We start from the raw sequence: 23,775 nt of genomic DNA, 5'->3' as shown, positions 1-23,775 counted from the left end.
CACCAAAACACAGTGGGACCACACATCTACTAGCTGGCAGGAAAAAAGTCTTCAAATGCTGTTTCCCCACAGGTAACTCATGCTTATTTTTTTTTTTTTAATAATAGAATATTGCTCAAAAAAGGGCAGGGGGGAGACAGGAATATTTTAAATACTGGGAAAAGGGAGAGAAATAGTGAGAATGGAAGAACACTACAGGATTAAGGGGAAAGAAGTTAAAAAAATCCAAGTAAAACTGCTACTTTGGGATTCACTGTCCGTTCATTTCTTCTCGCCCTATTTACAAGCTAACAGCATTATGCTGCAACGGAATTGAATGCAGCATAACATGACCTAATATCTCTATCTAGTTGGACTCTTTAGCCACACAAATACCACTGTCTACTTTTTTTTTTATTCTTTAAGATGCGATCATTTAGTCCAGGTAAGATGTACCAAAGTTAAGCTATGTCCTGAGATGATCCAGGAAGGAGAATGAAAAGAAGGAGGAGCTGTGATTAAGGTAAATAACATTCAAATTTTCCAGGTCACAAATACCTATTGACAATGTGTCCCCAGGGAAAACATTTAAATTCCTTCTGCTCCACACAGCCCCAGATTTGCTTTGAGGCAGTTCCATAAGTGAAACAGAAGAAGAAAAGATATGAACAACTATTTTGGAAGAGGAATGAGATGGGAAATAGCCTGGTTTTCAATCCAACGGTGGGAATGCTGTATTAAACTAGATGGTTCACTGTAGTCAAGCTACATTTGTACTTAGATAACTGGATATTTGAGGAGCTTTCCAGGTGACATAGTGGTAAAGAATTTGCCTGCCAATGCAGGAGATGCCAGTTCGATCCCTGGGTCGGGAAGATCCCCTGGAGTAAGAAATGGCAACCCACTCCAGTATTCTTGCCTGGAAAATCCCATGGACAAAGGAACCTGGTAGGCTATCATCCATGGGGTCGCAAAGAGTCAGACATGGACATGACAGAGCCACTGAGCATGGCACAGCACCTGGATATTTAGAAAGTTATAGAAGGATAAGATTGAATAGATACAAAGTGTTTGTCACCTGACTAAAAAACTAACTCACTTTATTACAAAACCATTATTGAAATTTAAAGCTTTTAAAATTTGTTATTAATAAAGGCTATTTCATTTTTAAAAGACACAATTTCAATCAGGTGACTTGGGAGAAATTTTATTATACTGTCAGCATATATAAAATATAGATTAAATTCTACTTTAAAAGTAGAGTCAATATAGAACAGAATACTTTGTCTACAAAAAAAAAATCAATCTTTTTCCAGTTGATGTAGAGCCATAGAATAGAATTTCGCTGATCAAAACACAATGAATATCATAGGATCTATGCTTCCTATCCAGCAAGAAAATCAAAATGATTAAGAAAATAATATTAATAATTCACATCCAGTATTGCAGAAGGAGGGGATATATGAATGGAGACTACAGAAAACCAAATAAATTAACATATTGTATCTAGCTTCTGCTTTGTAAAGTATTAGTAGCAACTATACTAGCAACTCGGAGAAGGCAATGCAAGCCACTCCAGTACTCTTGCCTAGAAAATCCCATGGATGGAGGAGCCTGGTAGGCTGCAGTCCGTGGGGTCGCTAAGGGTTGGACACAACTGAGCGACTTCACTTTCACACATTGGAGAAGGAAATGGCAACCCACTCCAGTGTTCTTGCCTGGAGAATCCCAGGGACGGGGGAGCCTGGTGGGCTGCCGTCTATGGGGTCACACAGAGTCAGACATGACTGAAGCGACTTAGTAGCAGTAGCAGTAGCATACTAGTAACTACATGTACCCAGCCCTTACCCTGTGTAAAGCACCTTATCTGGACTGTTTCATTTAATCTTCCTAACAACCCTAGGAAGGAGGTGATGAATGAAAAGCAACTACTGCTACCCCTATTTTTTTTCAGCAGCAGCAGCAGCAGTATGTGGAATCTTATATCCTACACCCCTGCAGTGGAAGGACCAAGTGTGAACCACTAGACTATCAGGGAATTCCCTTTAACCCCTACATTATAGATGAGGATGAAGGGCAGAGAGTCACAGAGCTGGAAAGTGGTAACAAGACTAAAAGCCCAGCAGTCACCCTCCTGAGTTCACAGCACCTAACAACACACTCTACTATCCTGTCCTCAACAAGAACAGGAGCATAGAAAACACAGGGCTGGAGCCCAAGGTCCTGTCTCACTGTGTTAGATAGCTCTCAGCGGTCTGATAGGAGACACCTGATCAACTGTTCACCATGAGCAATTCCTGCTGCTGCTAAGTCACTTCAGTCATGTCCGACTCTGTGTGACCCCATAGACGGCAGCCCACCAGGCTCCCCCATCCCTGGGATTCTCCAGGCAAGAACACTGGAGTGGGTTGCCATTTCCTTCTCCAATGTGTGAAAGTGAAAAGTGAAAGTGAAGTCGCTCAGTCGTGTCCGACCCTTAGCGACCCCACGGACTGCAGCCTACCAGGCTCCTCCATCCATGGGATTTTCTAGGCAATAGTACTGGAGTGGCTTGCCATTGCCTTCTCCGGAGCAATTCCTAACAAAGCCTTAAAGAAAAGAAACTGGGAAATCCATAAGCTTCTAACCATTTATATTCATTAAGTTGGAAATTAAATTAAAAAAATAAAACTAACAGACAACTGAGAACTACTTTCAAAACTTAGCCTAGTTTCCCTCTACACTGTCACAGTGTTGTACAATACTATCTCTTCTTTGATTTGGTTTGTTTAATAAACTCTAGCTTCCCTGGTGGCTCAGACAGTAAATGCATCTACCTGCAATGCAAGAGACCCGAGTTTGATTCCTGGGTCAGGAAGACCCCTCTCTCAGGAGATGAGAATGGCAATGTACTCCAGTACTCTTGCCTGGAGAATCTCATGGACAGAGGAGCCTGGCGGGCTACAGTCCATGAGGTCACAAAAAGTCAGACATGACTAACACACATACGCAACATTTATATCAGATAGCCATTTTCAACCAACGTTTTTTTACATATAATAGAAGATGTACTGTTAAAAAAAAAACAAGTAAAGCAGCTAATACAAGACCCAGTGATACAGAATAACATCTCCTGCATGTCTGAATTTACCCATTGCTCTGGAATCTAATACAAAATAAACTAAGATCTGCTTTATGGAGTTCTGTTTTTGTCTTTGACCTGAACATTTAATCTCTGCCCCCCCATTCCTGCCCACCCATCACAAATCAGCTGTCATGGATCACAAAAGGGACCAGGTGAGTGATTTTAGCAGACTCAATGAAAAGCCCATCATTGCCCAACAAAATCAAGGCAATGATTAGGTGCTACCTGCAGAAGGATCATTTTATTTAATAGGCTTCCCTGGTGGCTCGGATGGTAAAGAATCTGCCTGCAATGCAGGAGATCCGGGTTTGATTCCTGGAACAGGAAGATCTGCTGGAGAAGGAAATGCCAACCCACTCCGGTATTCTTGCCTTGAGAATCCCATGGACAGAGGAGCATGGTGGGCTACAGTCCATGCGATCACAAGAGTCAGACATGACTTAGTGACTAAACCACCACGGCCACCAGCAATCAAGCCATATCAATCTCTCCCACACAGAAGACAACACTTTTATTTCCCAGATTCCCCAGTACTACAAACAGAACTATTTTGGTCCCACACATTTCAAAACCTTTTTAAAATTCAGGACAAACAAATGACTGTGGCAGCTTGGGGACACAGGTCCTTTGAGAAGTGCTTGAACGCACAACATCCACATTTTTTAGTTTTTAGCCTTTCACCACACAGAGACCTACAACACACTGTTTTTAGTCCAGTGGGAAGAAAAAAGAATTATTACTCAGTCTTACTATGAATAAATTACCCTCCAGAAGAAGTCAACACATACCTTCCAGGAAACTATTAAATGCACTTAAGACAGAGAATTTTCTAAATGCCACTCCCCACCCCATGCCCTGAAAATGGCCCATTCTCTCTATAGGATAAAATGACTTATTTCTGAAGAGTAAGTTAATGCTCAAGAAGGTCAGTTAGGAAGATATATCTGCATTCCATGACTTGAGAAGTTCAATCTGGGCTTTGCCCCACACTGGTTTAAGAAAAATTTTAGTATGGGTTGTAAATTACCTCAGGAAGGCCCTGTGAAAGCAGTGCCGCCTGGGAAGAGTTGTGTCACATTGTAGCACACTCCATCCCCTCGAACGGCACTTGTAATGAAAACACTGCCATATATCTTGATTTGTCAGAGAACAAATCAGTTTTATCTGTTCATTTTGTGGTTTAGTGTCATAGGTATTTTAGAAAACATAATTTATATTTCCTCATGCAATTATATATGAAATTAAATCATCTCACTTTTCCAGAAGCATCAAAATATTTCAGATTAAGTAGAACACACTCATAATGTCTTTGAAGTTTTTGTCTCCCAATCTACTACAAGAAGAAAAGATAAATAAAGGAAAAAGGGGGGAAATAAGTAAGCATTTTAATGAGCTAATCTAGTTATATTAGGCCTTGCAGAGCCTTTTATTTATATAAACAATCACAACAATGTCTGGTAGAGTATAGTGACTCTATCCAGAGAGGCAAAGTATAGTGACCAAGTCCCTTTCTCAAGAAGCACATGCCTGGGTTTCAACATCTGAATCCTGGCTCCATCACTTCCTTTCTGGACGTCCTGGGGTAATTCACTTAACCTCTCTGTGCTTAGTTTCTTTAGGTGTAAAATGTAGATAATTGTACTTATGTCACACATGGTTTGTGAGCATTAAGTGAATTACCACATGCCTGGCACACAGTAAGCTTTATGTTCCCTAGCATTATAATTAGCAACAATATGCACACCATTATTTGTAAGGACTAAACATACATGAAAACATAACAAAATTATGTCTTACTAATACTGAGGTATACCAATGAGAGACAAGAGAAAAATATTCTATTAGTGCGTTCTTTCGGGGATAATAAATTGATTATTTTTTGTAAACTTAAAGACAATGCAGCCAAGATCCCTTATCAAGTGTTAATGACACCTCATTCTCCTGGAAGAACACACCACACCCACAAGTGTTTTAATCCCCCTGACTTACAACAGAGTTGGACTTTTTTTTTTTTTCATTCACCTGGCTGAATTAGTTATGCTGAGAGACTTGGACAAAATTTATAAACTTATTAGTCACAACAGGAAACTTCCCTTTAATAGGTTAAGACAGAAAAGCATTATTGATCTTAATTCTGTTCATTTAAACTGCAAATAGGTACGTGTTAATATCCACCAGGGGTTACAAGTAAAAAAAAAGGAAAATAGCAGCAAATTATAACACTGTATTATGTTAGATATAAGAAAACACCGGTTTCTTAACTAAACTCTTTGTTCATATGAATTGATATTTTTGGTCACATGAGTACATTTTTATGGATAACCTGGGATACATAAATCCTCACCAATCTTTGCTATGCCCATTATGAAAACCCACCTAAATATTTATTGAAAACAAATACTTCTCTCTGAGCTTCCCAGGTGGCACTAGTGGTAGAGAAACATAAGAGAAGCAGATCTGATCCCTTGGTTGAGAAGATGCCCTAGAGGAGGGGGAGGCAACCCACTCCAGTATCCTTGCCTAGAGAATTCCATGGACAGAGAAGCCTGGTGGGTTACAATCCATAGGGTCACAAAGAGTCAGACATGACTGAAGTGACTTAGCACACACACATGCAAATACTTCTCTCTATCCAAGGGCCACCAACATAATCACAAAGGAAAAGAGTGATCCCAACCTCTAAGGACAGACCTCAGTGTGAGTTGAATGATTCCAGAAAAGCACACAAAAGGGAGATGATGGGAACAGTACCAATGACACTGCTAGGAAAGGGTATAGGGTAGGAGGCCATCTGACTTCCAACTAGGACCATCTGACACCTGCTAACCTACAGAGAACACTATGAAAATAAGCCAGGTCAGTTTCAGAACTATAAAATACAGAAAAGAGACAGAGAGATGTTCATCTCGTTCCCATGCCCAGTAGGATCTGAGGTCCTCTAGAAACAAACCACCAAAAAGGGATTACAACCCACTGCTCCTGCAAGCCTGGGAGCTTTCATGATTTGTCTGACAAATTCCCTACCTCCAAGTGTGAGCCATGCTCAGTCAATTCAAACACAGGAAAAACCTTCCCTAAGAGTTTCCCCCAATGACTCTTTCAGAACATCTCCATCCTACTGCATAGAGCAAAAACCAGAGGCTAAAAAACAGACAAACTGTCATCAGTTATTAATGCCTGGGCCAAGGGACATTGTTAACACAGGACTGTCATTGTGAAACTGGTAAGCACTCAGTAACTAACCCACACAATGCTGTGTATGTGTTTTTTAAAGAGGAGAAAGACCAAAATGTGGTGAGAACGAGACTATTATAAAAAACAAAATATGCAATCAATTAACTAAGGTTTCCTGAATGACACAATGCCTTTTAACTTTTCTCCCACATTAAAAAACTTAACTCTTTACCACAAGGCAGAGGTAAGAAAGAAAGGAAGTCAATGCCAAAACACCTACAATAAACTTTTTTTTTTTTTGGCCTCCATAGTATGCAGGATCTAGCTCCCAGACCAGAATCAAACGCTCACTCCCTAAATGCAAAGGGTGGAATCTTAACCACTGGATTGCCAAGGAAGTCGCTAAAATGAACTAACCTACAAAAAACATTCTCGAAGAGTAACTACATTGTCACATGAACAGTGGAGCTGGTCACTCTGATGGTCCAGCATGGCCTAGACGCAGTATCTGTACTTAACACCTCCTAATTTACTGACCACTCCTAAATCCTTCCAGATCATCAAAAGAAGATAAATCTTTCATATTCGCTTTGAAAACCAAAACTTCACTACTATATAATATTAGAAATAATAATAAAGAATATGCAAATTATATATTATAATATTAAATGAACCACAGATGAAAATATTGCATATGTGACCTCAACTATTTTAAAAAATGCCCTGCACTATAACTAAAGGTCCCCTGGAGAAGGAAATGTCAACCCACTCCAGTATTCTTGCCTGGGAAAATCGGACAGAGGAGCCCAGCAGGCTACAGTCCATGGGGTCGCAAGACTTAGCAACCAAAGAGAGATAAGTAAAGAAGAGTGCCTTAAAATGTTACCTACATTTATTTCTCGGTCGCTGGTCTGATGTGCGGGTGGTGTCTTCTTTTTCCTTTTTCTGTATTTTTTTACTTTTCTATAATTAACAAGCACTAGTTTGTAATTAGAAAAAGTTGTTTTTTAAATTTATAAGTTTGTAAAGAGCTTAGATATACAAAAATGGGAGTCTCACAAATAAGTTCTCATAAAATGCCATCCCAAGACAGCAAGTTGTTTTGTTATTTAGACTCATAACAAGCTCCCCGCTCAATTTAAACATGTATATGTTCAGTTACCAATTCCAAAATGTCAATCTTTAGTTTATGCCTGTAAAATAGAGTTACTATTAGTTTGAATTATAAACTAAATTGGCAGACTAGAAATATAATGCCACAGAGGGGGATACTGGTTCAGTACACATTCTATGGAGCCAGTTTTTGGCGTCAGCCATGTTACTTACCTCTTTGAATGTCAGTTTCCTCATTGGTAAATTGTGGGCAATTATATTATGTGCTTTATAGGAGTTATTATGAGGACTGAATGAGAGACTGCCTGTGAAGCACCTAGAACTATATCCGATGTATAAGAAGCATTAAATAAATATTAGTGCTTCATATCAGAGAAGGCAATGGCACCCCACTCCAGCACTCTTGCCTGGAAAATCCCATGGATGGAGGAGCCTGGTAGGCTGCAGTCCATGGGGTTGCAAAAAGACGGACGTGACGGGGCGACTTCACTTTCGCTTTTCACTTTCATGCATTGGAGAAGGAAATGGCAACCCACTCCAGTGTTCTTGCCTGGAGAATCCCAGGGACGGGGGAGCCTGGTGGGCTGCCGTCTATGGGGTTGCACAGAGTCGGACACGACTGAAGCAACTTAGCAGCGGCAGCAGTGCTTCATATTAGTTAATAATTAATTAATTAATAATATTTTTATTAAATATATTCATAGCATGTCTATTTCATACAAGTTTCAGTTTCCCTCACAAAAACTAAACTATGGCTTAATCTAAGCTAATTTTGATGTATTAATTTGTCCTGTTCCAAACATGAATAGTCCAAATAGGTAAACTTCAGAAAACTGAGGCATACCCTTTTAGGCACCTACATCATTTTATTTTTAATCTTCAAACCCCATTCAAAAGCTTCAATTCTGTTCTGGCCAAATGGCTACTTTCCATAAGCTTAAATTTGCCAAAACTTCCTTCTAGACAAGATGGGGAAAATAGGATCAACATATGCATTAATTTATTGCCAGGTCCTACTCAACATTTTTTTATATATTTATAGTTTTCTATCTCCCTTACTGGAATGTATCTTGACAGCAGAGGCATTATTTGTTTGGTTCTTTGCTGTGCCCTCAACTAGAACAACGCCTAGCACATAATAGGCACTCAAGAAATATTTGTTAAGTGAATGAATGATATAGTGTGTGAGAGAGCCACAAAATTAAAGTATAATCTTCAAAAGTGCCTGCATTGTCTCTGGAGAAGGGAATGGCTACCCACTCCAGTATTCTTGCCTGGGAAATCCCATGGACTTCTAGCGGGGCTACAGTCCATGGGGTCACAGAAGAGTTGGTCATGACTGAGCAACTAAACAAAATAACAAAAATTACAATAACAACAATAAACAAAAATTTTTGCATCGTGTTCCTCTCCATAAAAGGGGAGCAGTAAAACTCAGCTACACTTCTTCCAATCATGCTCTAAAAGACTAAAGATTTTAATAAAGTACTTCCTTTCCAAATAATTCTAATCTCTCTTTTCCCTTGCAGAGTATCTAAAGGAGATCCCTTTCAAAGAAACCTCCCCCTTCCCTTAAGGAAGCACTGTATTCATAATAATAAAACATGACACTTGAATTTTTAATTTATTACTCTGGCTCTAGAGCAGATATTCTCCAGAACTATCACCTTAAGTCGGTAAAACTGGTCAAAGTGTTTGATTAAGAACAGACTGTCCTCTTAACTTGGCTCCCAGGATGGTGGGCCCAGATTTTCACCTGGGAGATTATTAGGCCTTGTAGAGCCACATCATTGAGGACAGAGGTTTGACTGTGCTCTGAGTGTTCCAGCATCTCATTCTTTGATTTACAAAACTGACAGAAAGAATATGTTGGATGCATTTCTCTGAGGAGCTGGAGCTGGAAGCTGAGAGAAACCTTGGGCACTGTCTATTTGCATATAGCCTGCAGCGATCTTTTCCAACCTGAGTAACTAGCTTGTAAAACAATAGCACAGATTTGCTCTTCTGTCCTGGGTGATATTTCTTCAAACCAAACAGGGGCAGACAGGGAAAAACCTTTGTTTCCCTCACTGACACACAAATAATCTTGCTAGTTACTGCTTTTGAGCAAGTACAACCTTGATGTAAGACCCTTTAGAGCTCTCAAAGCTACTATCAAAAAAACTCCAAAACAACAACAAAAACATTGCTTTTCAAAGCACTGAATTTTAAACACTCGTCACAATCTTGTGAAATCTATCTGGCACCTCAGAAACCAAACCAAGGAGCCCATGAGTGACCAAACCATCAGCTGCATGCTCGTTCCGCAACCCTGCCTCCCACAACCACTGCTGAGCTCCATCACGCTGCAGACAGAAGAGGTCCCTGACACCGCAGGGCTCCTTTCCGTACCAAGGTGCCTACATACACTACAAATAAACTTCCCACCAACTGACACTACACAATAAATGAAGAGTTTGTTGCAGAGTTTATATCCCATAAAAAATTTTAAATACAATTATATTGTATCTGAGAAAATTTGGACAAAGTATAAATGTAAAATGTATACGAATTTTACAAGTAAAAGGAACTACAGTTCTGAAATTTCACAATTACACAAAGAATTAACTGAAAATATAAGAATCAGATGACAGAGCTCCTGTCCAGATTAAAAAGGGAAAAAAAGAAAGTTTTTAAAAAGTATTTGAATATTACAAAATGTCTATGGCCAAGGATTTTTTACTATCATGAATGTCAAAATAGACTTTATTAAATATGATTGGTATAGCATCAAGACTGAGAATTGTTATCAATGAAAAGCATTAAATATAAAGGATCTACACAAAAGGTAACAGCACTGTCTACTGTATCATTTATGAATGTGCTTTTACCAAATGAGTTCCTTTCACAGAATTGCTACAGCATCTTCTTAAAGCACAAAAAGAGTGGGTCTTTAGCAAATGACTATCCTGTATTTTAAATCTATACGTTAGTAAATGACAGTTACACTTTTGAAGGGAATAGAATAAAAAATTAAACACAATATAAATTGTATCAGAGTATCACCAATTTTAGATTGTAGGTTTCCTACTCATAACTCCTCAAAAGCTATATATTTGTAATGGGACATACTTTAATTATTAAATAAAAGTTGTATATCATGTGGGTCAATCTCTTTAACCTGGATCATTTTATATGAATGCCAAAACGCAGAACTAAGATGATCACTCCCCTCCAAGTCAAAGGCATTAATGCCCAAACTGCAAAAAGAAGGATTGTAAGCAGTTTAAAAAATACATCAAAGCTAATGGTCACCATGATCAACTGCCCCAAATAAAACATAACTGCAAACATTGCTAAACCCATCCCTCATAATAGAGAAAATAACGAGCTAGTTTTGTCTTTAACGAATTATTTCCACTAATAATGATTTTTTCCATTGGACATTCTGGCAAAAATTTCAAGGTCAGGTGTCAAGTGAGATCAGATTTTTTTTTTAATTCACTGCCCTTAACGCTTTTTATCAAACACTTCCTACTTAACAGCTAGGCATTCTGCAAATCAAATTGGAGAGGGTCTTCACTCTCTATAAATTTACATATACACAACAATTCCATCAGCTGACCTTTAAATGAGTCATAAATACACATTTATATATTTTAAATAACATTTATGACAATATAAAAAAAAATTAGAAATACAGAACTATGAACACATATTAGATATTCATTTTTAAGTATATAATAGACAAAGAAGTAAGATGAGCATTCTTCCCCTGGCATTTAGTGAAAAAGTAGTGCTTCAGGTTTTGCTATGTGCAGGTATGCACACACATATACATGAATACTTAACTTTATATAGTAGAGGAGGGAAGAGCATGGGGGCTTGTTAGAGATTTGTATCAGCCCAACCAGTGTTTTACATTTTGGTCCATCCAGCTCTAATGAGGGCTGAAACATGGTTAACAGCAATTTTGGGTAGCTTTCTTAGCTCTTTTTTGAGAGCCACAGAATTTTGTAAAAAGCAGCTTGTTTGTTAAAAGTTTGCTCCAAGGCCTAAAATTTCTAAATATGCACCTTTTTTCCAACATTGCCCTTATAAAGAAAAAACTTCTGAGAGTCTCCCAAACATGAGAGTTTAATTAAAGAAGAAAAAGTGGGAAAAAAAGAGACAGAGTGAACCAAAGAAAGAAACTAAGACAGACAAGGCAAGAGATCATTTAAAACATTTTCAGTAGGGAGAATGTCAGACTTTCAGAGCATGAAAAACCTTTCAGCTTTAGACAACATATGTCTTTTAATCATTCTTTCTCTGTCTCAAAAAAGTGATTTTTCTGAATTCCTGTACAAGGTTATGATTAAGCTTATTAATTTTTTATTTGAAATCATAATATTTTCATTTATAGAATTGGGGTTTTCTTTAAGTTTAGCAAAATAAAAATAATTCTGAATTAAAGCAGCAAATGTGAGTTTTAGAAATTTTTTTTAAATTTAAGAGAATGAAAAACCCATAGATTCAAAGACTTAAGATACACATCAACCAAATACAGTATGTATATTTGTATGGCTCTAATTTGAATAAACAAACACTAAAAATATATACATATAGATATAAAAAATTAGAAAAATTTGAACCTTGACTGGATATTTTACATTAAGGAATTATTATCTTTTATTTTTAGGCATCACACTGTACTGTAGTTATGTTTTTAAAATAGTTTTTAAGAGACAGTAAAATATTTATGGACAAAATATTACATGTAGGATTATTTCAAATAATCGAGTGGGAGAGAGGTAAGAATGGGTAGAAGCATAGATGAAACAAAATCGACTATAAATTGCTAATTGTTGATCCTAGATGATGAGTTCATGAGTATTTAATACACTCTCAACTTTGTGTGTGTTATATATGAAAGTGTATTCTATGTAAAGTTTTCCCAATATGTGGTATGTTATAGAACTAACCCACTAGAAAGTATATGATAATAAAGGAATAATATATATAATAATATTTATTTTATATAACAAAAAATATAAAGTAATACCATTCCATTCCTTTTTATATAAATATTCTCACTGCTCTGGTTTTAAATCTTATTCTATATATTCTTATCATTGTTTATTGTTTGTAAGCTGAAATTATTCTCCCTTCATACGATGCCTTCAAACAGATGAGGTCTACGTAAACACTGACACAATATCTCTGATCAGAAGAATTTAGATGCCAGCAGTCCCCTAAGTACTCTTTGAATAACTACCTCTTTGAGTCTAACAGTTATGACTGGAATGTTTGGCCACACCAAGCATAGCCAAAACATCACTGACTATGGAATGATGACATGGGATAATCTGAAAATGGTAATAGCTGAACAATAAGTAAGTAGTCAAACTGGGGGCTTCCCTGGTGGCTCAGACAGTAAAATCTCTGCCTACAATGCATAAGACCCAGGTTTGGTCAATGGGTTGGGAAGATCCCCTGGAGAAGGGAATGGCTACCCACTCCAGTGTTCTTGCCTGGAAAATCCCGTGGACTGAGGAGCCTGGTAGGCTACAGTCCCTGGATAGCAAAGAGTCAGGCAACTGAGCAACTAATCCTTTCACACTTTCACAAGGAGTCAAATTATACTTCACTTCTGATGAAAACAGCAAGTTAATGAATGGGAAGCAACTTCACACACAACTTCATATACACATAAAAATTCCTTATGAAAACACTTTAGCAAAAATGAACCTTAATAAATATTCAAAAAATATTTATGGCATTCCTACCAAATTCCCATTGTGCTATGTATCACTCTAAGAGAACAAAATGATTTTCAGTTTATGAGTCCAAATCTAATAATTAAAGACAGTAAACTGATACTTTTTAGGAATGCATGTTTTTCCAGGGTAATAAATATCTTCATTTGTTCATTCTTCTAACATTAACTAAATGCCTACCACTAGTGCCACCCTTGTGTTCTGAAGAAATGGGCCTGTAAGAACAGAAGAGTTTCACCAATAAAAATCAACGCCAGGGACTTCCCCGATGACCCAGTGGTTGAGACTCCGCACTTCCACTGCAAAGGGCATGGGTTCAATCCCTGGTCAGGGAACTAAGATCCCACATACCTAGCTATACGGCCAAAAAGAAAAGCAAAGCCAACATTGGGGCTGTTTTTAAAATGAAGACAACAATGGACAGAAGAGACAAATAAACAGCTTTCCTTAATAAAGCCAAGTAAGGATTTTCTAGAAATTGTAACCCATATTTCCCACCTCAGCATCTATTTCCAAAAGCTAACAAGAAGAGATATTCTCAAGTGTTTTTCAGGAAGAAAATGAACATTTACTTAAAAATTAGCACCAATCAGTAAACAAATTTTATATGCATCTCTATTCTCTGAGCCTCAATATCCAATGTTTCTGAGCTCAGAAGGCAAAAATCAACTAGAAATCCATATAATAAACTTTTCTTGTATAAGCTCCCTGAAAGCAAGATCTTTTTTCCAGTTCTTTATCCCCAGAACCTAGAATGACTGATACACAGTAGGTGTTTCATGCTACTGAATTAATTAATCTGAAGGTGAGAATTGCTGAGAAATATGCTTTACTTGCCTATCAGGAATCATTTTAGCTTCATAAGCAAGAAATGTATATTTGAATTATGTAACTTACCGTGTACATGTGTGCTCAGTTGCTTCAGTTGTGTCCAACTCTTTGTGACCCTGTGGACTGTAGCCTGCCAGGCTCTTCTGTCCATAGGATTCACCAGGCAAGAATACTGGAGTGGGTTGCCATGCCCTCTACCATGGAACCTTCGCAACCCCAGGGATAGAACCCACATCTCCTGTGTCTCTTGCATTGCAGGCAGATTCTTTACTCAGCCACCTGGGAAGTCCACATAACCTACTATAGGCCCTCTTTATAGTTTTAGGAGTTGGTGTCAATAAACAATTTTGTGAGGCTCTTGTTTTTAATGAAATCTGTCTCAATTATCTTGAAGAAATATTTCCATATATTTCATTATGGAAGTGAAATATGTGTAATTTATCATTATTGAATATATGTAATCATTACAAAATAAATAAAATCATTATGTATGAGTAATCCAAATCCAAAAAGTCTTGCCTTTTAGGCCTTATGTCCAAAAGTAAAAGAACAAGAATTAAATGAGAATGGACTCCTATCCCAACTCTGCATTTCCAGTGATCAGGGCTGTCACTGGACAATCCTATGGTTAAGGCCTCTGACTCAGGAGGTGTTTAACTAGGCTTCAGATTTCAGCTCTTCCACCCACTAGTCCTGTGCCCCAAGGAAACTTATTTCCCTCTCTTTACTTGCCTCAGTTTCCACATTTAAGTTACTTCAAGAGCTGTTGCAAGAATTACATAAGTCAGTACATGTAAATCTCTTATAATAGTGTCTGATAAACAATAATTGCTCAATTTATGTTACCTTGTACTATTAAAACTCCAAGAAACCTTTGTACATCAACTATACTTTAATAAACTAAAAAAAAAAAAAAAACCCTTGTTTTATATATCACAGGGGCCCATTAGTGACTTATTCCTTTTTTAATCTTAAACTGAAAAAGACAACATAAATAATGTATCTATATCATATACAAGTTTTCACACCTATGGATAAATTAACAACTTCCCACTTATTCAGAGAAGAATTCATAGAAGAAGTAGAATTTCATACTTACATTTTTTTCTCATTAGATAAAGAAGAAAATCCCACATAATCCCACAACCTACCCAAATGATATTTTCATATATTTTCTTTGTCTTTTCCTATACATATAAGTAGAATTTTATATCATTGATACTGTATTTGGCACTCTGCTTGATTCAGATTACATTAAATGCATTTTTTGTGTCACTTTTTAAAAATGTCATTTTAAACGGACACATACATTTAATTTCCCTGTAGTAGGAAATGGCAACCCACTCTTCTTGCCTGGAAAATTCCATGGACAGAGCAGCCTGACAGGCTACAGTATATGGAGTCATAAAGAGTCGGACACAACTAACCAACTAAGCACACACTGCACATACATTTAACTATTCTAATACACATAAGAAAAAATGGTGACTAATATACTTCCTCTGAACTCATAACTTTTACATACTGATGACCCACTCCCAAAAAAAAACCAGCTAGAAAGGATTTTTTGCTTATTTATTTTTCTGCATGTTTGTTCTTAAATAAAATTTTCTAGTTAAAAAAAAATTTTATTATAAAGTTTAAAAATAAATTTTAAATAGGAAGCAGGCGAGAGATAAGATATCCATTTACAAGTTAATCAAATGTACACAGTAAGGAATCATGTTGCCATCACTGCCACCTCCCAGAGTCCACCATCTACCTTGCAAGTATGAACAGCTACATAATCAGTAGGATAAAGAACACTCTTGACTAGGTGGAGAGGTCCATGGCTATTACCAAAAGCCTTGTGAAGCAAAACTGAAAGGATGAAAAGGAACAAGACCAGTGAAAGGAGTGACGAGTTTAGAGGGAGAGGGTTACTGCATAGCGTTCCCTAGGTTAACACTCCTCTTCCAAAAGACTGGAAGCTACTTTTGATCCACATACATTGACTCATAGTTCAGCATATAACATAAAACGTGCCGGTTGTTCTTAAGGCTACCTATTCTGGGAAAAGCAAAGAGCTTGCCATCTTTAGGCTTTTTGCATATGCAAAACAGCTGGTCAGATGAATCCTGCATCTCATATCCTTGAGAACCACAGAAAGTTAATGGCATATTTTCTGGGAAACTGGAGGATTTGGGTCAATAAAAAGCCTAATGCCCATGGTTTATGACATTATCTTGTGCTCTTATCCCCTCTTGGGTCCAAATATCTGGCTTCAAATAAAAATGGTTACTGTAAAATGGGGAGGGGAGGCGTTGGATTAGAAACCCTTGAATTACATTTTAGTAGATTTTCTATCATCCTTTATAAGAAAATATTCTTTTTAAATAAAACTTCAGCTCACCTGGAGGAAATGACCTCTCAGAAAAAGAAACTGACTATGCTATGCTCATTAGAGTGCTTCCCAAATGACTCGGTGGTAAAGAATCCACCCGCAATGCAGGTGACACAGATTCGATCCCTGGGTCTGGAAGATGCCCTGAAGAAGCAAAGAGCAACCCATGCCAGTATTCCTGACTGGGAAATCCCATGGACCGAGGAGACTGGTGGTCGACACTGCATGGGGTCTCAAAGAGCTGGACACACTGAGTGACTAAACAACAACAACACGCTTACAAGAGCATGGGTATGCTGCCTTATCATTGGAACATGAGTGTCACTTGAAAATAACAACACTGCTGATGTATTTTCTCTTTTAAAGACAATCTGAATACTATTCTAATTCAATTACTGAAGCTCTTTTCTGGCCACGTCAAAATGAAAAATCATGTTTCAAGAGTCTAAATTTGTAAAAATGGGCTCAAGAAACCAGTTCTCCCTGCAGTTTAGTTTGGCCCAACTTCTCCAACACAGGAAGAAGAGGTTCAGAAACACTCAGTTTCTCTGCCACAAATGCATTTGCTAGGAGGTCACCCAATGACTTGTCCATCTTGAGGGAATTACCTAAACTAACAAACAAATAAAACCAGAACAAAATAGAAAACTACACATATAAAACCTCAAGCCTTGAATATCCAATCACATTTTGTTCTGCCTCCTTTTCTAGCTTCCTCCTGCTCTGCTGTTTCTCCAGCACATGAATGATCTGTCTTATCATGTATTGTTTGATCTATAATATTAATAAATGTGCCACAAACTGCACACATGTGATGATCTGAATGACACCAAAGATCTAATACATTTATTTCAAAAGAAACAATTCTAAGTTTTTCCATTTGCCCAAAACAGAGATCAGCAATCTAATTTAAAATAAAATAAATGAACTGTGATTTTTTTTTCCTCCTCTGTGAAATTATAGTACAGGACCTAGAGATAATACCTTCATTTACCTACAAAATAAATTATATCTGCAATCTAGAGCACCTTCAGGATGCTAATTCAACTTTTACAAAGTGTAATATTTAGTCATTTTTAACCACCATTTTCAAAAACTTTGGGGAAGCTAATATTTGCTTTTGGCTTTTTTTCCTCTTTAACCCTCCACCATGGACCATATTTCTTGCTAGTGGATCTCATCTTGGTGAGTAGAACTCTCAGTCCACATCACTGAATGGAACGTGTGGCTCCCCTGTGAAAATTTCCTGAGAGCCCCTTCCCTGAGCATGTGCCAAAAATCAAATCTTGGCCACTTAGTGCTCTGTGCTCCACATGTGAGCTCACGGCGCGTTGAGCAGCCGTGCTAACTGAGATGGATAGCCCTGTCAAACAGGAAGCTGGCACACCAGGATGCAAGCAGTGGGATACAATGACCTTTACATTCAGAGAAAATATCCCTAAAATGGCATGAAAAGTTTATGGGGGGAAAGAAGGGGGGATTCTTTTCTTTCATTTGGGCACATAGCATGCAATAAAAGCAATGATGCCCAGCGTGCAATTTGCTCAGGCTCAAATCTTGAATCCTTCACACAAGAAGGAAATGAATCATCCTTTATCATGCTGCTTTGAAAGCAGTGGACTCTACGATTCAGCTGTATGTATAGTGGCACCCGGACAGGCCAAGTGGAGGGATTCAGCATGCACTTCAACTCACAATAATCCACAGTCCTGGGGAAACATTCCTAATCTCCTGTAGATGGGTTGGTTTCAGATGGTAGAACCAAGATATAATTTGAATATTTAATTTTTAAAAAATTGTAAAAGTAATAATCTGCTTACAAAATCAGAGTCAAGAACTTGGGAATTTAAATCCCATGTCCTTGGTCACCATATTTGTAACTTTTTATAAACTGCTTAATCTCTTGTTTCCTTCTCTAAATAAATAGAGGATTGGACTAACAGTTCTTAGGAAGTATATGAGGAGGAATTCATTTGAAAAAGTAGCAAAAATCAATAGCACGTACACAAATATTAAGGACAGAAATTAATATATGGAATAAAACCAGGCAGCATGCTTCTGTCCTTTAGTTATAGCCTTTATCATATCTATACAATTCAATCATTCCAGCTAAAAAACAAACATCATTCTACTGGGTCAAAAATTTATTTTTCTAGTCTTCAGGTTTACGGGTATTTTTGTTATTTGTTTTGTCAATTATTTGGCATAAAAGAACAATGGGCAACACCAGTTCACAATGGACTGAAATAATGAAGCAAATTTAATATTTAATTAAATCAGTAAAATGAATTGATCACTGAGACACTAAGCATTTTTTAAATGACTGGACCACAGAACTACAGACAGGTTTTCAAAGATACAAAGGTACAGTATACAAGAGGCATACTTTTTTTTTTTCTATTTAACTAAAAACTGATCATCAAGTACAAAATCTGCAGGCCCAAAGCAGTGAATAAACTTAGAAAACTGAAAGCTTATAAATCACATGTTAAAGTTTGGATAAGTTAGGAGTCAAATGCCTGAGTACTCTGAGAATACCGATTGGGGACTTAGAGAAAATAAGAGAGCTATCAATGCAAAAAAAAAAAAAAACTCTATGATAACCACTTTGAAATGCAAACGGTAAAATGAAATGATTTTGGTGGCTCCAGAGGTGCTGGTCAAATGCTTCCCAAAGCAACCAGAGAATAAGATTCTCCATGAAACATTCTGCTGTCTATTGTTTGGGAAAGATGCTAAATGTGACCATTCTCCTCCAATCCCTGTTTGGAGAATTATTTCGGGAAACATACTCTTCCTCAAATCATGACATGCCCGAGACACCGGGAGGAGAAGGAGATGGGAGAATACCTTGTGCTTGAGCTGCTGAGCTGTGGGAGTAGCCCAGGGCCAGGAGCGCAGTCTCCACCAGCTGGCTGAAAAGCACGTCTTTGCGAACCAGGACGAACTCAGCATGCTCTTCCCTGTTGTCATATTCAAGAGAGCCGTCCAACTGCTCCACCACACAAAAGACAGGAATCATCAAACCTGCAGGGACAAAATTCAAGAGCAAAACACAAACATTACAAAGCAAATCTCAGTCACCGTCGTAAGAAGGGAAGAGACAGTTATAAAAGTCACTCATCTGTGATTGACAGTGGCTTGGTTTAAACAAGCCTCTTAGTCGGATAGGCCTAATGGGAAAGCTGTGGATTTTTTCCCCCTACATTATTACTATCAGACTGCAGCAGAACTGCCCCAATCAGTGACAGAAGCCCTCAGATTCTAGTCACTAAAAAGTGGACTGTCCCAATTGAGGTCTCATGACTGAGAAACCTCAAGTTCATAGCCAGCAAGTGAGAGCAAGGAGACCTTCTGTCTCTAACATCCTCATGTCTATGGTCTTATCATCAGCTATTAATGGGACCAGTATTTTCAGATCAGATGTGCTTTTGTCTAGAAATATTGTAAGACAACTAGGAGGGAAGCATATTTGATTTGAGGCCCTAAGCTATTATGTGAATATGTACAAGAAAATCAATAGGAATTTAAAAGAAACCCCTCTTGTATCTTTTATGTTTCTAAATCTTGTTAAATAGTCCATTAACTAACCTGAAAATACTCTGCTCACATAAGTCTTAACTGACATTTAATTTACGTCAAAATCTGCATACAAATAAGAAACTTTGTATTTTAAAAAAAATTACTATATGTTAACATCAGTTACCACTGGAAAGGAATACCTCGGCTTATGTTTTCAAAGAAGTAAGCTACCCTAAAGAGTAAAGCAAATTAGTAGTTGAAAATCTGTTGAAATCTGTTGTCACTGAAATATTTCTCTGCTTTGTATCAATGTGTGAAAAGCTAAAAAATGTTTAATTCACTAAAGATTTTTTTACAAACTGTTTTTTATTAAAAACAAAAAGTCATACAGGCATTTAAATCTAAATACAGCCATGACAAAAGAAGATCAAAGTTTTACCAACATACAAGTAATAAACATGGACTCTGCCCACGTAATTCACATAAATTAGTATGTTACGGAGTCAGGATCTGCAAGAAAAATTAAAAGTTATGAAGGGGGAGGTAGAAGATCAGCTGCTCATGGTGACAGCATTTCACAATAAAAATAAGACCTCTGTGTAAAATGACATGTGTGAGTATGACCTCTGACACACAGAATGCATAGGAGTTTCTCTAGAAACCCCTCCCTGTTGCCTGGACCCTGGAAGCTTCCTGACTCACTCTGATCTGGAAAGCAGAGTGGGAGCAGACATTCTGCAAACTACCAGGTCACAGATTTAGATTTTTCTTCTAAAGATAATACAATGGTGACACTGGTTCCCATGTGCTAATTATTATTATTAAAGATAATAAGTATTGGATGTAATTATTAAATATAATCATTATTAACAATAATAATACTCATTAAGAATTGTTATCATTAAAGATCACAGTAATTATTATTAAGCCTGCACAACAGACTAACAAGTCACACCACACCATACCTGACACAACTATTAACTTAGTATTCACTCCTAAGAACAACAAAGCAGCATTATTGTCCACTGCCCATATACCATCCATGGTATCAATTTATGGAACATAGGAAATAAGGGTGGGGCAGACATTATTTTAGATAAGAGAATTTAGCCTAGCCACATGGTGCTTTACAAAATATTTTTTTTAATTATGATCAGCACTGTCATATCAAATGCTTATTTACTTATGCCCAGTTTATTCCCAACTGCTTGTAAGATATGTAGTGAATGATATAAATTAGATTTCTTCCAAATTATCTCAGTGGTCATTCATTTATCCAACTTTTGTTCCCTGAACACCTGCTGTGTGCCAGGTATACCCCATGGCTCCAGTGATACAAATGAAAACAAGCTTGCCCCTGCTCATACCCTCAGCACAGCTTAAGAGTGTTGTAAAATCTTCCTAAGCAAGCATAATGGCATTTTATAGGATCCATTCGTGAGAGTCCTTACCAGCACGGAGTAGCCTCCATTTAGACCTTTTAACTCTTACATACTGGTAAATGATCTTTGTTCAAGGAAGCAGGTTGACTTCTATTTTTAATGATTTAAGTGTATGCACACATAGGGCCATGTAGTCAGTGGTGCCATAAGCTACTTCATCACTAATACCTGTGTGTACATAAGTTTCAATGCTGAAAATCCATGGGCAGTTCCTAATGTCAACATCTAAGTGTCACACATCTGGAAATCACAGATAAGATCTTTAAATGAATCCAGTTGCTCCATAACCTATCATGCAGCCATTGCTTTAGCAACCAAAAATCTTCCTCAAGTGGATGGTCACCTGAAAAAACTTAAGACCCCAGTAATTTTTTAATAATATTAAGAGTTTATGAGTTAGAGATGAAATACAATACTAAAGCACAAAGATTTATACCACGTAGAGATTTATTTTTTGAAAATGTCAATGATCAAAATATTTCCTAAATATTTTATTTCAGTGACTAAAGGAAGCAAATTGTTATCTGACATGACAGCAATAACTGCTCACAATCAAAAAGCAAGTACCTGTCCCTCACAGGCATTGCTTACTTTCAAAAAAAGAAGAAAAAAAGGACATTTATAAAACAAAACAGTATTAATCAGAAGCAAATGATAACAGAATCTGTTCTAAAAGAACATATACATGTGCTACTAAAAGCTATCATAAACAGGTTATATTTAACCACTAGAAAAAATGTACCCTTTTAGTAGAATTAGATCAATCAAAATAATGATGAAATCTTTACACTGAAATGCAATTTTTACAAAAGAAGAGGAAGGCAGGAAAAATAGATGCAGTTACTAGTGACAATGACGAGAGAAATGAAAACTAGTCAGTAGGGAAGAAGAAAATTAAGGTATACGTTTAAAACACAGCAAATTCCTGGGAAAGAAAACTATGAAAGGATGAGTAGATATATATATCAAAATATATATATATTTATTCATTTGATCACCCCATTTGCTCCACGTAAAAGAGAAAAAGAAAAAGAAAAAAGTGACAACAGATGAAAGGATAGTGAAAGCATGTGGAAAGCACTTCCAAAAATAAAAATGGGAAGAATTAAAAGTCCCAATAAAATAAAAATAGCAATGTAAAACTAAGATGCATTTATAACAAAATTTAGAAATGATCAAGAAGAAAAAGAAAGGCACTGCTGTCCTCACCCTATACCTAGAGCTTATGGCATTATTTTTCTTTTATTATACCACAGACCATCTCCAGATGATCAAGTAGAGAACTTTGAACCTTTTGATTATAAGCCTCGCTAAGCCTTTTATAATTGCAGGAGGTAAGCAAGTGGTTTAATCTAGAGGACAGGCACACAGCTCTAGCCATTTGCTAAAAATTAAGAGCTCTTCTGACAAATTGGGATAAATGGTTAATTCTGTTGTCAGAGAGGTAAAATAAGCAATGGGACTCTCTCTACTAGAAAAATGCATTTTCCCAATTGTTGTTAGTTAGGATGCTCAAATTGCCATTTTCATCATGACATGATTTCCGAGGAAGTGAGCATCATTATAAAGAGTCAACCTGATCTTCACCACCACAGCCCTGCAAACAGACATGTGGGGAGATGGCTGCTTTGAGACAGGGAGGGGTGAAGTCCTGCCACTGTCATTACTAACCTGTGGGAGTAATTTGTTTGACCTCTCAGCTAAAGTCCTCCTAGCTAAAATGTAAATAATAATATCTACATCCTAGAATGGTGTGAGAATTAAACAATGTACCATAGTTAAATGGTCTGACAAATAGCCCTCCAATAATGAAATACATTTGGTTTTCTTTTTTCAAAATCAGTATTAATACCACTTCACAGAGGAAAAAAAAGAGACCAATAATTTTTTTCAGGGTCCACCATCAAGGCTCAAGATACCTCCTGAAAAGCATTTCTTCAGAATGAAAATCATACCAGTAATTACTGAATGGCCTAATTAAGATGCTTAAAGGCTTAACATATTCACCATGCCCCACAGCAAAAGGGTGAAAGTGTTAAAAGCACATACTTAATATGCTAAAACTGCCTGTCCAATACAGGAGCCACTAGCCACATGCGGTGACGAAGCACTTGAATGCTGACTAGTCCTGAGCTGAGATGTGCCGTGTGACACACACACTCAGTGTCAACAATTTAATACTAAAAAATAAAAAATAATTATATTTAACTCAAAAAATTATTTTTTAAAAAAACAAAATGTATTATTAAAATTAACTTCATCTGTTTCTTTAACCGTTTTTTTTTTTTAAAGAAGCTACAAGAAATTTAAAATTATACATGCGGCTTTTATTACATTTCGATCAGACAAAGCTGCTCTAAGCAATCTGCCAAATACCAACATATATAATGGTTTTTCTGACCCAGGATAAATACACCACAACCTGATTAGCAGGACAATTGTGCCATTGTCACTTATCTCTCCTCTGTG

The 23,775-nt window shown here is 37.1% G+C and overlaps 1 protein-coding gene across 1 annotated transcript in view; it reads right to left on the bottom strand.

Moving 5' to 3' along the window:
* The window catches only part of SATB2 (SATB homeobox 2), a 202,570-nt gene that overhangs the window by 159,604 nt on the left and 19,191 nt on the right, over window positions 1–23,775 (bottom strand). The window contains exon 3 of the mRNA XM_055398427.2: window positions 19,193–19,369. Coding sequence (XP_055254402.1) covers window positions 19,193–19,369 — 177 coding nt within the window. The remainder of the gene's footprint in view (window positions 1–19,192; window positions 19,370–23,775) is intronic.

This window comes from Moschus berezovskii, chromosome 2 (genome assembly GCF_049115385.1).
Source record: "Moschus berezovskii isolate FMDL1 chromosome 2, NW_MosBer_1.0, whole genome shotgun sequence".
Taxonomy (NCBI): domain Eukaryota; kingdom Metazoa; phylum Chordata; class Mammalia; order Artiodactyla; family Moschidae; genus Moschus; species Moschus berezovskii.
Note: the sequence above shows the minus strand (reverse complement) of the source record. Positions and strands in the feature narration are given on the sequence as shown.